Source organism: Excalfactoria chinensis, chromosome 3, assembly GCF_039878825.1.
Source record: "Excalfactoria chinensis isolate bCotChi1 chromosome 3, bCotChi1.hap2, whole genome shotgun sequence".
Classification (NCBI taxonomy): Eukaryota; Metazoa; Chordata; class Aves; order Galliformes; family Phasianidae; genus Excalfactoria; species Excalfactoria chinensis.
The window spans coordinates 28,880,429-28,896,273 of NC_092827.1; the positions used below are offsets into that span (position 1 = coordinate 28,880,429).

Here is a 15,845-nt window from a genome sequence, read left to right on the forward strand (position 1 = left end):
CATTGGTTTGGGGTAAGAACAGCTGCAGTGCTGAGCAAACTCACATGTTTCTGAAACCTAATGTCTGGTACTCGTGAACTGAGAGTCCAGCTCATCCATCTCTGGTGCTTCAGGTCTCACGATTGCGATAATGAAACACTGACCTGTGAAACTGATGGGGAGCTCAAACTTGAAGTGCTGTATTACCTTTTTAATCCAGAGTACTGTCTGCTTGATCATCCAAGTGACTGACATGTGAATAAAATAAATGGCAGTCTTTGTTTTCTAATCAAATGTGATTTCAGTCATCTTGGTGCCTGAGAGTCACTCTTGCAGTGGATGATGCTGCATGACAGTCACTGGTTTTGATGAGCAAAGAATGGCATTTGATATATTTCTGAGGGGGAATCTATAATGACTATTAAGCTTGATCTGCACTGCATCAAAATAAGTCATCTGTATCCATGTGAATTGGATTTAGTACCATCTCTTTTTCTTTTTTGTCTTTGGGGTTATATCCATTACTGAGTTTTTCCAGATAACACATTGAAAATGAAGCTTATTCATCCCCAAGTGCTGTGTATGATCACAAATAAATGATACGTTGGTAGAATAGCATTTGACAGATCAACTGAAAAACAATAGATGTTACAGACAGCTGGAGGTAATACTCTTTCAGCTGAAAGCAGTGTCTTACTTTTCAGCACCCTTGTGGCTGAACAAAGGAAATTCAGCAGCATCAGGGACAGGAGGTATTACAAGAGAAATGAGAGAAATGTTGCATTTTGAATGAGCTCGTGTTTTCACCTTTCATCTCTAAGGAACAAAGAGCACATGCCACACTGAAGTAGGCAGCAGAGAAATCAGGTCAACAGGATCACTTTCTCAGGACGTTTGCTGTTTCATTCTGAAGGGGCCCATCCTCTTGAATGCACCCATTCTAGCTCGTTGTCACACTCTGCTTTGACTCACAGTTGTTTTATTTTTCATATGACTGCTTGCTGAGCAAGACAGGCAGTGTGTTCCCAGTGCGCTAACCATGCACAGTGCTGCCTGCCATTGTCACCCTCTTGCAAGGATTTCTACTCTTCTGAGCTCAGAAAAGGAAGAGCCAGTTCTTCACAGAGACACGAAACACGTTTCTTACACATTGCAATGCTAAGCAAAACAACATTATCAAAATTGCCATTTTCAGTTTGGCTTAAAAATTCTATATATCCACCTCTTCCTGAAAATTTGATTGGACTGCCATATTCTGTTCTAAAATCGTGCCCTCAAAAGGAGCTTGGAAGTGATCTTGAAGTGATGCTCTTAGTTTCAGCTCACAAAAGCTGTGTTCTACATCTATTTTTCCTCCCACTTCTCTGTCATCTTTTTCCCAATCATTAAAAGCATATTCTACCAAAAGCTTCTGAAGTGGATACTCATTTTGAACTTTACTTATGGTGAAAAAATGGCCAAATACTTCTAATTATTTGTTTATTCCATGTAGTTGCCTAACTTCTCAACTAAATTCGTTTCCATGACCAGATCTTGAGGAGAGCTGTGTCAGTTCACTTCTAACAGTTTGCACTGCACTAAGCTGTGTTTTTAAACAATCTATCATTCCTATTAAAACTCCCCCTTTGTTTTGTATTTCTGTTGAACTTTCAAATTTCTTTCAGGTGTTCCTTCCTTCTTCATATTTAAATGACTGCTGCTGTTGTCCCATTAAGCTTCCAAAGAAAAATGAGCTTTTCTCTGTATAGAACTCAGGTTGGATATTAGGAAATTTTCTCAAGAAGAGTGGTGATGCATTGGCACAGGCTGCTCAGAATGCTGGTGGAGTCACCATCCCTGGAAGTGCTCGAGAACCTATGGATTTGGCACTGAATGATATGGTCAGTGGGCACAGTAGGGATGGGTTGGTGGTTGGACTAGGGGATCTGAGAGGTCTTTTTCAACCTTAACAATTCTGTAGTTTTCTGAGCTAGTTAAGAGGGGCTTCCTTAAGAGGAAACGGGAGAAGTTTAAAGCTCTTGAAAATAATCACAAACCTTGGTTTTTGTCTGGGTGACGCTGGAAATGCAGAATTTCACAGACTAACTTGTCAGTCCTGGCTTTGTAAACTGGTCTGGTGACCTAAAACATGACATTAGAGAGGGGAAGAAAGAAAAGGTTATTTCACTCAATAATTTACAAAAGGCACTTGGACAGAATGGAGCACCAAAGCCATGCAAAAGAACAAAAAGACAAAAGCAGTTCTGTGCTCTATTAGGAAACAAAGATGTCAGTAAATGTGAAAAGTAAATACACAGATTAGTATTTTTAGTTCTGAAATTGCTGAGCAAGAGCTTAAAATCCGATTTAATTTAGTTGTAGATCTAAGACATGCAGGTGGACCAGTTATTTGAGTGGTGCTATGTGCTGAGGAGCAAGGAGAGAAGTTCCACGCATTTTACCTCCGTATTGAATTGTGTTTTCAAGTCTGTGTAATGCTTCTCGGTCAGTGGTCTCCGAGGAGCTACTGGCACAAGCACTTACACTACAAACCGTGTGGCAAAAGCTAGTTATGGCTTCATCGTGTTCGAAAGCGGAGTTAATCCTTGCAGCGTTTTCTGAATAGCGGCTGCTGAGAGTGGGCCTTCTACAATGCAGAACATTTTTTGTTTAGGTAAGTTTCAAATTGCATAATTAAAAAAAAAAAAGGAATATTTTTTTTGAAACGTGAGGGAAAAGATCATGAGCCGCTTACTCCAAATTAGAGTTTCTTTTGCTTTTTCTTCTTAACTTAATAATTAACATGATGAAAAGAAAAGCAAGGCTCAGTGAGCCAAGAACGACAGGTTTAAAAGTGAAGGGTTGTGTGGGTTCTGGAGCAAATTTTGCACAGCGCTGTTCTTGGTAAAACTTGTGTCTGCGTACAGGACATCTAAAATGGGGAGAGGAAGAGACAAATATACAGAACTTGAGGGCAGAAAATGCAGAATACCTCAAATGAAAACAAAGGAGAACATGCAATTAAATACAAGCATAATATTCACAATACAATTAGTTGCTATGTATCTGTATGAAATAATGTGATTCATAAAAGAGGAAGGAAAATACTCTTAGGTTCATGACAGTGAGCACTAAACAAAAAGCCACAGATTGGTTCTTTGCTGACTTAATGAAGGTCAAATAACATTAATGTTCTGGCACCTTAGCAGTTCAGGTGTGTTTCAGAATTATTCTTGAACATCCCTCTAAAGCCTATATTCTGTTTACTGGTGGCTTTAATCTGACTAGCAGGGTCTGAAGTAAAAGTTCCACCATAAAGAGCTTCCTTCAAAGCAGGGCAGAAGATTATTCTATTTCATGAGAACAGAGAGTTTCCAGTTGCTGGAAAAACTAGTGTGGTCTGGGTGAATTCACAAGCAGATGCTTCCACATAGGTCAGAACTTACTATACAGACTGCATGAATAAGCAGAAGCTGCCAGTCTATGTACTTTGCAAAGTTTTTGTGTATTACTTTTAATACTTCTACTACTCCAACCATTGGTTTGGTAGTTTCTGCACCTGGACCTTTCTGAAGTGGGAAGCGATTATTTTATGTAGTGGGATGGTGCTGAAGCTCACTTTGCCTCTGCAGTAGAGCTTTCAGGAGGATCCCATGAGGTGAAGGGCTCCCAGCTGTAATAGTGCTGCGCTGTGGCCTGTCTTGCAAGTCACTGTGCTGAACTCTCTTTTTTGTGACTCCTACTGCAGAAAATGAATGGCAGCAGTGTTAGTTAAGTGTCTGAATATTGAGTTCTTGGCTTATCACCACAGTTTATGCTGTTGCAAAGTACATACTCAGTTCCATTTGTTCATGGAATAGAACCAGGGGTCCATTAACAGAGTTCCAGTCAAGCATTGTTTATTTACCTGCAGACAGCTCCTCTTCCTGGAACTAACTCACACTTCCCACCATTGTCACAAAGATGTGGTTCCATTTCGCACAGGCTCCTGCAGGGCAATCCGTCCTGGCTTGCATAACCGGGTTTACAAAGGCAGTCAGCCTCTTTTGTCCACTCATTCATTATGCATTTGGAAAATTCGTCACATGCCATGAATTTGCATGGGTCTGCCTGATCAGCTGTAAAGGATGGGTAAATCATTAATGGGATCATTGAGACATCACCCTCCAAGTATTTGGCAAGCTGCGTGGCAGCCAGAGAAAACATTGCATGCCTGTGCATATTAGTGGGGTATAGTATGACATAAGGGGACATGTTTTTCTTCTCTGGGTGACACAACAAGCATGCAAGCTTATGTTTACTTGTACAGTTGTTTACCGCATCCTGTGATTTTTGTCTCACTGACAAAATGTTCATACTTGAATTTTTTGATCAATTCTTGTTTTTTACTTAAAGCACTTGTTTTGTACTCAAGGATGGTATGCTACCATCTTATATATGTGTAAAAACTAGTTTTTGCTGTAATCATCTGAAACAGATACTTTGTTTACATAATGAGGAATCAGCTTAGTGAGTATTGCACAACACTATGTAGACTGCAAGCTAGAAATAACAGTACTGTCCACAGAAAATATGTGCATTAGCATGGGGAAACTTTGCTGCATAGTGTGTATATATCTATATCTGTATCTATATCTATATAGATAGATAGATAGATAGTATTAGTAAGAGAGGCCTCTCTGAGATTAAACACTGGGCCTTGGGCAGGCCCAGATCAGAGGCAGTGCAGTGCCCTGACTTCAGCTGTCACAGAAGTCTTGTTCTTCTTTGCCATTCTCTGCTTCTTCCTGGAAATGCATGAAGGACCCAGAAGGAGCCATTAAAGGCTGATCTCAGCCCAGCTGTGTGCTGATGGAGTTGTAAGAAGGAGGGCTGCAGTCCTCGTCTCCTGGAGGTGGTTTCGTGTGTGTCATAAGGTGAGGCCCATAAATAGAAGGCAGAAGATGAGAAGTGGCACAGGGCATACAGACTCTATTTTTATCAGCACGCTGTTTCAATAAGACGTGTGAATCCAGTAAGGCAAAAAAATAATGATCGTGTGAAGAAGAGTGAGCATAGAGAAGGAAATGAGATCAGAAGGACAGGCAGGAGCAGGGCTACAAGCACGGCAGGTCCTGAGTCACCTGGACTCTCCAAAGGAGGTTTATGCACCTTGTCTTAGCTGTGGTGAAGAATCTGGTTTAACAGCTGGTCTGTAGAAATCAAAATCACTCAAAAATCTGCTCCATCCCTGGAGGTGTTCAGGGCTGGGTTGGATGGGGTCCTGGGCAGGTGAGCTGATAGGGGGCAGCTGTGCCCATTGCAAGGGGTTGGGCCTTGAGGTCCTTTCCAGCTCAAGCCATTCTGTGATTCTGTGGTCAGCATGTGATGATCAGAGGGCTGGAGCACCTCTCCTGTGAGGAAAGGCTGAGAGTGGGCTTGTTTAGCTTAAAGAAGGCTTTGGGAAGACCTCATTGCAGTCTTCCAGTACTTGAAGGAAGCATTTACAAGGGCTGTTTACAAGAGTGTATAGTGACAGGACAAAGGGGAATGGTTTTAAACTAAGACAGGAGGTTTAGGTTAGAGATTAGGAGAAAGTTTTTCACACAGAGGGTGGTGGCACACTGGAACAGGTTGCCCAAGGAGGCTGTGGATGCCACATCCCTGCAGGCATTCAAGGCCAGGCTGGATGTGGCTCTGGGCTGCCTGGTCTGGTGGTTTATGACCCTACATGTAGCAGGAGTTTGAAACTAGGTGATCATTATGGTCCTTCTCAACCTAGGCCATTCTATGATGCTGTGTGCTATGGTCCTGCAGTGGTAAGAAGCTGGAAGGTATCAGTGTTTCTTTACAACTGGATGAGTTAGGCATGAGCAGACTGCTGTGTTAGAGGCTCATTTTTGGTGCTGGTGTTTCATTTCCCTTTATAAAGTTTTGGACTTTGTACCTGCCATGCTCTTTAACTCTGTGTTTTCACTTTCTTTAGCTGACAAGAACCAAAATGAGTGTGGATATTTTTAAAAGTTTGCTTGTTATTATTTATTTATGACTGATGTAGTTAGTCATTTTACAGCTGTAAAAGCTGTTGAGTCTGGTTTTGTGTTTTGGGCTGTCAGTTCCTATTAGCATTTCATTGTGATGTAACACTCTTACCGCTAGATGGCTCTTATTCTCACAATTAATAAGAATTTGATGGCATTACCTTCATCTACTACCTGCCCTTCCACAAAGCAAAAATACAGTGGGGCTATCAAACACCCATATGGAAATATGCTTAATTTCTAGAAGTTATTTAATCCATATTTACTACCAAAGCAGAAAACCTATACTAGCCCAGAGTTCAGTTTTTCTAGGAGTCCTTTATCCCTCATTCAGTAATACATCAGTTTATCGCAGCAGTTCAGACTGTAGTTTTGTTAACTTTTCTTGCCACATGCATCTGATTCTCTTAGTGGCCACAAGGAGATGCGTAAAGTGCAGACTCATTAGAAAGTGTCTGCATGAATGGTAAATGGACATTTTGTGCTCAAGTTGTCAGAAGTTAGTGCAGAAAAATACCAACAAAAAGGCAGAACTCATAAAACTCTAAACTTCCCATAGTTGACTGGTGTCTAGATATGCTGTTACTGACTTTCTTCTGTTTAGCAAATACTTCAGACTTACGTGTGTATTTGTATAGAGGTAGCAAGATGGGTGTAGATGATATCAAATTGGATGCAAGCATTGATCTGCTTGAGGGAAAGGAAGGCTCTGCAAGGGGACTTGGATTGGCTGGTTTGATGGGCTTAGTCCAGTCACAAGATATTCAACCAGGCCTTGTTGAAGGCCACTTCAACAAGCACAGGTTTTGCACCTGGGTCGTAACTAACAACCTCACGCAGCTCTACAGGCTTGGAGCAGAGTGGCTTGAAAGCTGCATGGAGAAAAAGAACCTGAGGGTGTTAGCTCACAGCCAGCTGAACAGAAGCCAGAAGCATGCCTGGTTGACCAAGAAAGCCAATGAAATCCTGGCTTCTATAAGAAATAGTGTTGCCAGCAGGAGCAGGGAGGTGACTGTCCTCCTGTACTTGGCACCTTGAGTGTTGTATTCAGTGTTGGCCCCCCACTACAAGAAGGATACTGAATTGCTTGAACATCTGCAGAAAACAGCAAGGAAGCTGTTGAAGGTACTAGAAAGTAATGAGAAGCAGCTGAGGGTACTGGGCCATTTATTCTAGAGTAGAAGTGGCTGAGGCGAGACCTCATTGCTCCAAATACCTGAAAGGAGACTGCAGTGAGGAGGGATCAGCCTCTTTTCTCAGGTGAAAAGGAAATAGTCTCAAGTTTAACCAGGGGAGATTTAGATTGGATATCAAGGAGAATTCTTTCATAGAGTGGGTGGTCAGTCAATGGAACAGTCTGCTCAGGGAAGTGGTTGAGTACTCATCCCTGGAGGTATTTAAGACACATTAGTACACATGGCACTAATGGACATGATTTAGAGATGGGAACTTGGTAGGTCAGGTGGATAGCTGGATTTGATGATCTTGAAGGTCTTTTCCAACCCAGACTATTTTATGACAATGGAAGGTTTTAAATCAGGAGAGGTTCTGGAATCATAAACCCACAGAGAGTTATCTATTAGTAATATTTGGGACAGTATCTGTAGAATCCTAGTATTCCTAGAAATTTTTATTCTGCCCTGAAATCTAAGGCTCTCTAAAGATAGATTTAATGATGTCCTAAGCAATGGTTTTCTTACATTGAAAAAATAATCAGAAATGATGTTTTACCTACTCAGATAAAAGATCTGGATGAATCATCCCTGTGAGCTGCACTTGAGCTTTTTTTTTATTATTATTCCTGTCTTCACCCAGCCATTGCCCTAATTTTTGTTTCCCTGTACTTCGCTCTTGATCTGAAAAGCAGTTGGTGTATGTGCAGAGACCAACATTTCTGCTCAGTATTTCACTATAGTATGGAAGTGCATCTGTAGATAGCTGAATCTGCAAGATATATATGTTTATATATTGTATTACCCCTGATAGCTCACTAGTAGGCTATTCATAATATAATTATTTCCAAAAACTGAATCTTTCTAAAGCTGTAGAATTTTTGGGGGAAAAAGAAATACCTTCTTGGTTTTGATTTAGCATAAATCTTAGTATCATAGTCTTACCTGGCTCAATATCCAGGGAGTAGCTGTCAATCTCCAAATTGAGGCGTTGGGCAGCAGCGTCGCAGAAGTCTTCCAAAACACAATGTACTGCTTCTGTGATATTATATGGCACTGTTCTGGCAAATTTCATTTTACTGTTGACAATCACACTTCCATTCCTGAAATTAAGTATTTCCAGTTGCTTAAAACCTGTAAGGTTGGACTGAAGGTATGGAAGTAGCTGCAAAACAAAAAGGCGTTTTTATTTTACCTTACTGTCAATGTCTACCTGCTATCATTTCTCTTCTAGTTGCTTTTAGTTACCAAGTACACGCGTTGCACGCTTATTTCTCTGATTTTAATATGGTTGCTAAACTTCACCACCAAATTCGCTTTTTTATTTTTTGGTGTTTTTGGGACTCTTGCATCTTTCTTAATAATGTATTGAGTTGGACAGCAGTAATTTTCCCTGTACCGAAATGCATGGCAGCTGGGGAACTTACTCATCTGAAGGAAAAAATATCACTGCGCTCAAAAGCCAACTGTAATTCTTTTCAAATGTTCAATCTGGGCAGGTTAGGACATAGCATAACAGGTGTGCTACTGAGCTGACCTGTTGCCCTATTGTACCCATAAAGAAAATCCATATTTAATCACCAGCTTAGCTTCTGCTAAGCTACGATATCTTTTATAAGGCTATTTTTAAATTCGGCATAGAGACACAAGTCTTAGATGTATTCAGAATTGTTGAAGTAATATCTAAGCTAAAGCCAAATAATGACATGCAAGGCATATATCTGGAGTCCCTTGAACAGGTAAACACTTTAATAATTGAGTTCATAGAGTGCTTTTTCACATCCAGAGAACATCCCAGGGTTATGAGTCCCTTAATTGTGCTGCTTATCTGACTGAATTGCAGCGGGGTCCAATGCTGTTAAAATACTGTGCTCTCCAGGCCTGACTGAACCACCTGGCAGAATTTCCTTGCCAAAACCCCTTGGTACAACTCTGGCATAAAGCTAGTTGCTGTTCTTCCTGAGTAATATGGAGCAATAATTAATGTAATTTAGTGATGAGGGATGTGCATTTGTTTTCAAACTGTGTCTGACTATTGCATGTGTTGTTAGGTTGCTCTTCACCCACCAATTGCATGAACTGTTGTTCTAGTGCTTTGTATTCCTGTGAGCTCCGGTTGAAGAGATCATCGGAGAAGTGCATGTTTGTTACCCGCAGGCTGAAGAAAACCACAAGCTCTTTGCCTTTGGCTGCTGTTGTCATGGTGCTGGTGGTCACATACTTCAGCGTGGGAGCCTGGGTGGCTTCTGCAGGCTCAGCTGTCTGCACTGAGATGTAGCCACTGCCATGCTCTGCCTCATCCAGCACTGCCGTGCTCTTCGCACCAACGCCATCCAACTCAGCAGCAATGTCCTGCACTCCTGTACTTGCACGATCAGGAGGAACGCTGGCAGCTGCTGGCATTGTGGTGTCTGCTACTTCGGGGGACTGGTCAATGACAACAGAGTGGCTGTAGAATGGACTGGTCACTGTGGGTGGCAGAGTTTGGTCTGGTGGCAGTGCTGCTGCAAAAGTGACCTCTGGCTGTGTGGCAAAGAGATCGCTTGAACCGATAAGGAAAGGCAACGTTTTGTAAGTGCTGGTTGTAACCAAAATGTCATCACCTGATGATTCTAGTTCATCCATGATCTTGACTGCTGCAGAAAAACAGGGGAAAGACAAAGAGCTAGTTTAAAAAATGAGCATAGCAAACCTCAAGCATGGAGCCAACATTATGTGGTATTTCCACTGAAGCATTTTTAAAAGGAAGATTTAATGCTACTTAAACATGAAAATGATATTTCCATCAGCAAAGAAGAACTACAGGAATGAAACACCTCATCCACATGTTTGTGTGATGAGATTTCTGTAGGTGATGTGTTTAAGTAATAATTACACCCCGTAAGTATTTCCTGAGCAGTTCCTAATGCAGTCTTGTTTTGAAGGCATATAATTGTGCTGTCAGTTTATATTGACAGAAAGAGTAGATTGCAGCTTTGAGTTGTCTTCTTGGATCAGTTCTATGCCAGAGTCATTCTGCTGCTCCCCTCTCTGCTAGAGGTTAAGACTATTAGTTGCTAGTAATCATAAAATGCTTCCAAGCAAAATGGTGAAGCAATCTCCTTTGATTTACTTGGAAGACAACAGCAGCAGTGAAAACAAATTCAAACCCTAAGAAATCATTTGCTGCACTCAAAAAGCCACCCGCTGTCTGACCCTGATGCTAAACTTTCATGAGGTTCCCAGTAAGGCTTGGCATGGACCTAGGCTTTATGATGGATGTACCTGAAATCCAAATCTGAAGTGTGATGAAACTCTGAAAGTGGCTTTCAGTTACGTGCCTGCCATGACCTTACAGAAAATGATGGCCTCTATCCCACAGACATCTACTCAATAAGCTGTGTCCTTTTCCTAATAGGACAATTTTCCTCCAATTAATGAATTATTCTGTTCTCTTCTTCCTCTCAGGGGCCAATGAAGGAACTGAACGATTGTTTGCACCGAGAATAACCCTCACTGAGAGAGATGACAAATATTCCACAAACAGTTGCCCATGGAAGGTCTTTGTGTCCCTTTCTGCTTCTTTGCTTCTGAATGAATGAGGACTGAACTGCTGCTGTATTGCTGTTTTTAGGGGAAAAAAATGTTTATTTTCAGTAAAGAAAACCTTAAGGTAAGATTGCTGCCTATATTGTTTACAATACTATTTTGACGTGCTCTTTGCTTCCTCCCTGCAGATAGAATGATGTGGCCAAACATTAATCTGCCTAATGTGTGTGTTTGTTTTTTTCTTCTATAGAGCCACTATTGAAACACTACTTCCCTGTCATCGTTCTTTCCTCTATTGATATAACATGCATTTTTGTACACTGGGTGAGGCTAGCATGCTTTATTAGGAATGTATAGCCTCATTCTGCTAAGTTGGCCACGCAACTTACTAGTGCTTGTGAAAGAGACAGATTTAATTTTTGTTTTTGCCTTAGACTCTTTGGGAATCTTGAGAATACATCTTTTTGTGGTATTGATCGCACTTCGAGGGAACTTTTAAAAGTTAAGTGCCTCCTCTAAGCCAGTCAGTCATCCTTTCTCCATTTTAGACCCCAGAGAAGCACTTATCTCAAATAAAGAACCGTCCAAACCTATGTTGGATCATCAGATGCCCAATTTTTCTCTTACACAGGTTTTGTTATCTAAATCAATTCCTTCAGCTCCTCTTAGCATTACTGAGGCTCACTGGCTTCTTTGAGTGTTGAGAGTGATGAGAACTAAGACAGGTTTTTTTTTTGGAAAGGAAAACAGTTCTCATGGTGAGAGTTCTCATGGGTTCTCATACAGTTAGACTCTACCAGCAGACAAGCATAGTTCTGACACTGGTGAACGTCCCATGCATTTTACTGTAGAACACCAGAATTGTGCTCAAATGTGAAGTGCTCCTCTTAATTCTTCATTTTTACATCTGTTGTAAATTTTTAATATGCTCTGAAAAGGAAAGATCTAGCTTTCTACTTTTTTTTTTTTAATTTGTTTTTGTTTTCTGAAGGAAAATGAACTCTTACAGATAGTTTCAGAAATAACCCAAATAGGCTGAAGTTTATCTGAAGTTTTCAGACAAAACACTCTGGAAAGACCATGGCAGCAGCTGTTTCCATTTGTGCAGTCACTGTATCTGTAAGTAGTGCAAATTTTATTCCATTACAAAAATATCTGGCTGTTAGCACAATGTATTTTAAGGCTGTTTTTAACAAGTAATGAGTAATAATAGATGCGAACATAATAAGAGGGCCACAGCCTTAATCCTTGCAATCCTAGAGAGTATCCAGAAGAGAAGAGCAAAGTGCTGTGCAAGTCCAGGGTCCTGCATGGAGCATAAAACACTAAACACTACACTACAGCTCAAGGCCCCAGTGCTTAATCGGGATCTTGAGATGCTTTTCTCTTATGTCCTTATGTTTATTGTGTAATCAAAGATACAGACAGATTAGGTAAATGAATCCAAAACAAACCTGGTGATGTTCTCCATTTACAAAGCTCTTGTCATTACTTGTGATGCTGATAAGAAGTGAGAGTCCCTTATTAGTTAAGGGAACCCAGAAAAGATTTCTTAGCATTAGTGCTTGTGGCATTAATGCAGGATTATCTACTGATGGGATGAACCAGTGGCTCCACAGAGCAAGGAAAACATGACAACATGCACCTGAGCATACGGCTGTGATGGAGTTGTTGGGTTATATTTTAGGAAGATGTAACTTCAGGAGAAATAGGTACTGAAACAGCTGTGAAGCTGCAGCAAGTGTGAAAAAGTATAACCATACATATATTACATTATTATATTTGAAATACAACTCTATATGAGTAGTTGTCTAGACATGAACATTGTATATATATATATATACATATATATATATATATATATATAAAAGCTAAACATAGACTATAAATGTCTTCTGTCATTCTCTTATTACAAACAAAGTAACTTCAGAGGTCTTGAGGGCACAACAAGTTGACCCCTGGTGCATGCATCACCATTTCTCATATGCTGCTAGTTCCTGCCTCCCGGTCAATGTCTCTCAGCTGAGAGAGTGATGGAGCACAGAGGTGATGGAAGTATTGCAATGTGATAGGAAATGGGTTCACCTAAAATCCTGCTGAGCACTCACTGCAACACAGCATGAGTTGCAGGGTCTCTGACCTTTCCTTTTTTTGCACTATGTGCTATGCTACTGCTTACACAAGAGATGCATTAAAAACAGCAGTAAAATGATTTGCAACAGGTTTTGCCAAGCTCTTCCTCTGTCTGCATGAGATTGAGATGAGATCAGTCTTAGTGAGTTAAAAATATTCTTGAAACATAAAGATGACTCAAATATTTGGAATCCAGAAGACTCTTTTGCATATAAAATATTGTTTTTTTTATATATGTGCACATATATATGTATCTGTTATTTTGAAATAGAACTCAAAGCACACTTAAACTACTTCTTCACAGAGCAATTAGTGGTAACCCTTTATCCAGTTTGCCTTTTTAAAGTGAGATTATTACAACAGAAAGACAGGAAATATACAGGTAATTATTTTATGAGACGTTTAAAAGCATGAACACTGACGGTTCAGGTATTCTTCTTCTCAGCAGACTTCATTTCAGTGCACTGTTTGCTCTAAAACCATATCATTCTGGTGTAAAAAACCCACAGAGAACAGGAAATAAGGTGCTGAACTCATACATATACCCCAGAGTAACCACATTGAAGGTTAAACAATGCCATGGAATTAAATATTACCATCATTAATAAAAAACTCAACTCAAGTTTCAGCTACTACTTACAGTCCTGTAAAGCTGTTCAATGGAATCTGTAGGTGTTTTATGTATTATATGGACAAGGCAGGGCCACTGTGTACTGAGGATAGTTTTATATCTGAAATTAGACTGCTGCTGGCAAAGACACATAAACAGTAAACGAAGAGTGCACTGCTGTACTAAATCTTTGTAAGAGGAGCTATATGCAGAGGTATTTTTCCCCAGCTGGAGGATTAAAATGCATAGACTCAACTTACATATCAGAAAAAAAAAATCAATTGCCATTTCAACAACTTTGTCTAATTAGTTTGTTCTCTTATATATTTTAAGTGAGGAAAAGCCTCCAAATTGACCGTGAATAAGGAACTGCTGTTTGTTAAAGTTCAGATTGTAATTGAAAGGTTTTCTAGTGGCTTTGCATTAATAAGTATGCCCAGAAGGCTGTACATCAGGAGAACCTGGCATTTCATTTCATTCATGAGCTTAATAAGCACTGACATTTCATATTGGAAATGGATGCTTTTTACAAGCCCACTGACATGCAGTTCTGTATATGAAAGTTAGAGTACAACACTTTATATAGAGATATTTGTAACCAAGCTAACTGAAGAAAATAACTAACAAAGGAAAAAGTATGCAGTTAAAACAATCCACAATCAGAGTAAAAAATCTCCATATGGACAGCTCTGCTGATGCACATATTAGGTGAAACGGTACAGCAAGGAGCTGAATTCAAATCTGCATATTTTCTGCTTATTGAAATGCCACAAATTCCCTGGATGCAGGAATGTTATATACAAACAAACAGGTAAAGTACTGCATTTGAGTTCAAGGTCTTCCATTTTTAACTGAGGCTCAAATAAGATGAGGATTAAAAGAATAACAGGGGAAGAGGATCATTAACCTAATGGGTCACAGCAAATATCTTGTGGTACATAATTAATGACTGATTTTGTCTTTTTAATTTTTAGAGCTGTCATTCTGTCTGTATGAAGCCTTCAGAAGCCAGGTCTGGTGTTAAGTGAAAACAGAATTCCCTTTCCTCCGTCTTAAGTGAATCCCAATTTCTTTTACAGTGAAGACATGCAAAAATTGCACAGGGCTGCTGTGGCTACCATTTCTTGTGAGCTAAACTGTATTAAAATGCAGCAACATTCGCTAGCCTTTAAAATCATAAAAAATATATCTTAGGTAAGATACCATGCTAAACTGAGATGTCTGAACTTGTATGGTATTTGCATTAATGAATTAAACAGAGAAACAACTAAGCAGCAGTGAATTTGCAAATATGAATATGCTTTTACAAAGAAACAGAGTCAAATCTGGATAAAAAACATCTTGCTTAAAACCATAGCTTCAGGTGGATTAACAGTTCTTATTCCAGTTGTTGATGGCTCTACAGTTAAACTGGCAAAAATACATTGTGAGTTTTGAATAAGAGACAGTGTGAAAACAACCTAAAGCATTAGAAACCAGGAATGGTATAGAAGCAGCCATCTAAATGCCACCCATACTCTTCCATGCCACTGACGTGATTTTGGAGCTCCTTAAATTGAGACCCCAAAGCTGGAAATACTATTTTTTTAATTTATTTTACTTTATAATTGTTAGAAACGTGTTCTGAAAAGTTATGCTACCAATCCTTCAGAATTGAAAGGATCCTCCAAATTCTTCCTCAATTCCTGCATTTTCCACTACTGTGCGATAGAAAAAAAAGTAGGAGAACAAATTTTTGTAGGTCATGGGACCGTCAGACAAGTTTATTAGTTTGCAAAATGGTAAAATAGCACAGAAGGCGTGATATACATTCAAGTAGTGTGGTGACCCAAGGATCTAAAAACAGAGAAGAAGAAAAAATGAAAATTAGAAAGTTTAATCTGAGACTATTTTAAAATGTTGTCATCAACTGAGCACTTTTAGACTCGCAAAGAAAAATTTCAACACTGAATACATTTATTTTTTCATATCATGGTTTGAAAAATGTAGAATTAATGTGAGGTCTATTTTGTTCTTCTGGTGCACCTTGGATATACGCAAGTTGATTTTATCGTAGTTTTGCTTTGGAACAAGTAAGGGAGAGATGGAAGGAATCTGAGAAGACCCTACTGGTTTTATTTTAAGTATGTGTTTCAATTTTAGTGATATGGATAATGATTTTGGACCAGATGCTTTAGGGGTGATTGTGCCCATTAAAAGGTCACTGTGGTTGGTGCAGCCCATAATAACCCGAGCAGTGTTCTTTGGGAGTTTCAGTGTCTAAAACAATAACTAGCTGTTACCAGTTGCTGTGTTATACTAACCTACACTCCCTCAGACTCTTCAGGATATCTGTAGTACTCTAAGTATGTAATTTATATGACTTAATTGTTAATATATGATGACTTTTTTTAAGGCTGTCATGTCTTAATTTTGGCGTGCTGA

General features: G+C 39.7%; 1 protein-coding gene across 1 annotated transcript in view; it reads right to left on the reverse strand.

Moving 5' to 3' along the window:
- Positions 1-2,068: 2,068 nt before the first annotated feature.
- Positions 2,069-15,845, reverse strand: part of IMPG1 (interphotoreceptor matrix proteoglycan 1) — a 46,829-nt gene continuing 33,052 nt past the window's right edge. The window contains exons 13-18 of the mRNA XM_072333158.1: positions 9,218-9,786; positions 8,096-8,315; positions 3,866-4,076; positions 2,714-2,890; positions 2,421-2,605; positions 2,069-2,100 (exon numbers count right to left, since the gene is read on the reverse strand). Coding sequence (XP_072189259.1) covers positions 2,069-2,100; positions 2,421-2,605; positions 2,714-2,890; positions 3,866-4,076; positions 8,096-8,315; positions 9,218-9,786 — 1,394 coding nt within the window. The remainder of the gene's footprint in view (positions 2,101-2,420; positions 2,606-2,713; positions 2,891-3,865; positions 4,077-8,095; positions 8,316-9,217; positions 9,787-15,845) is intronic.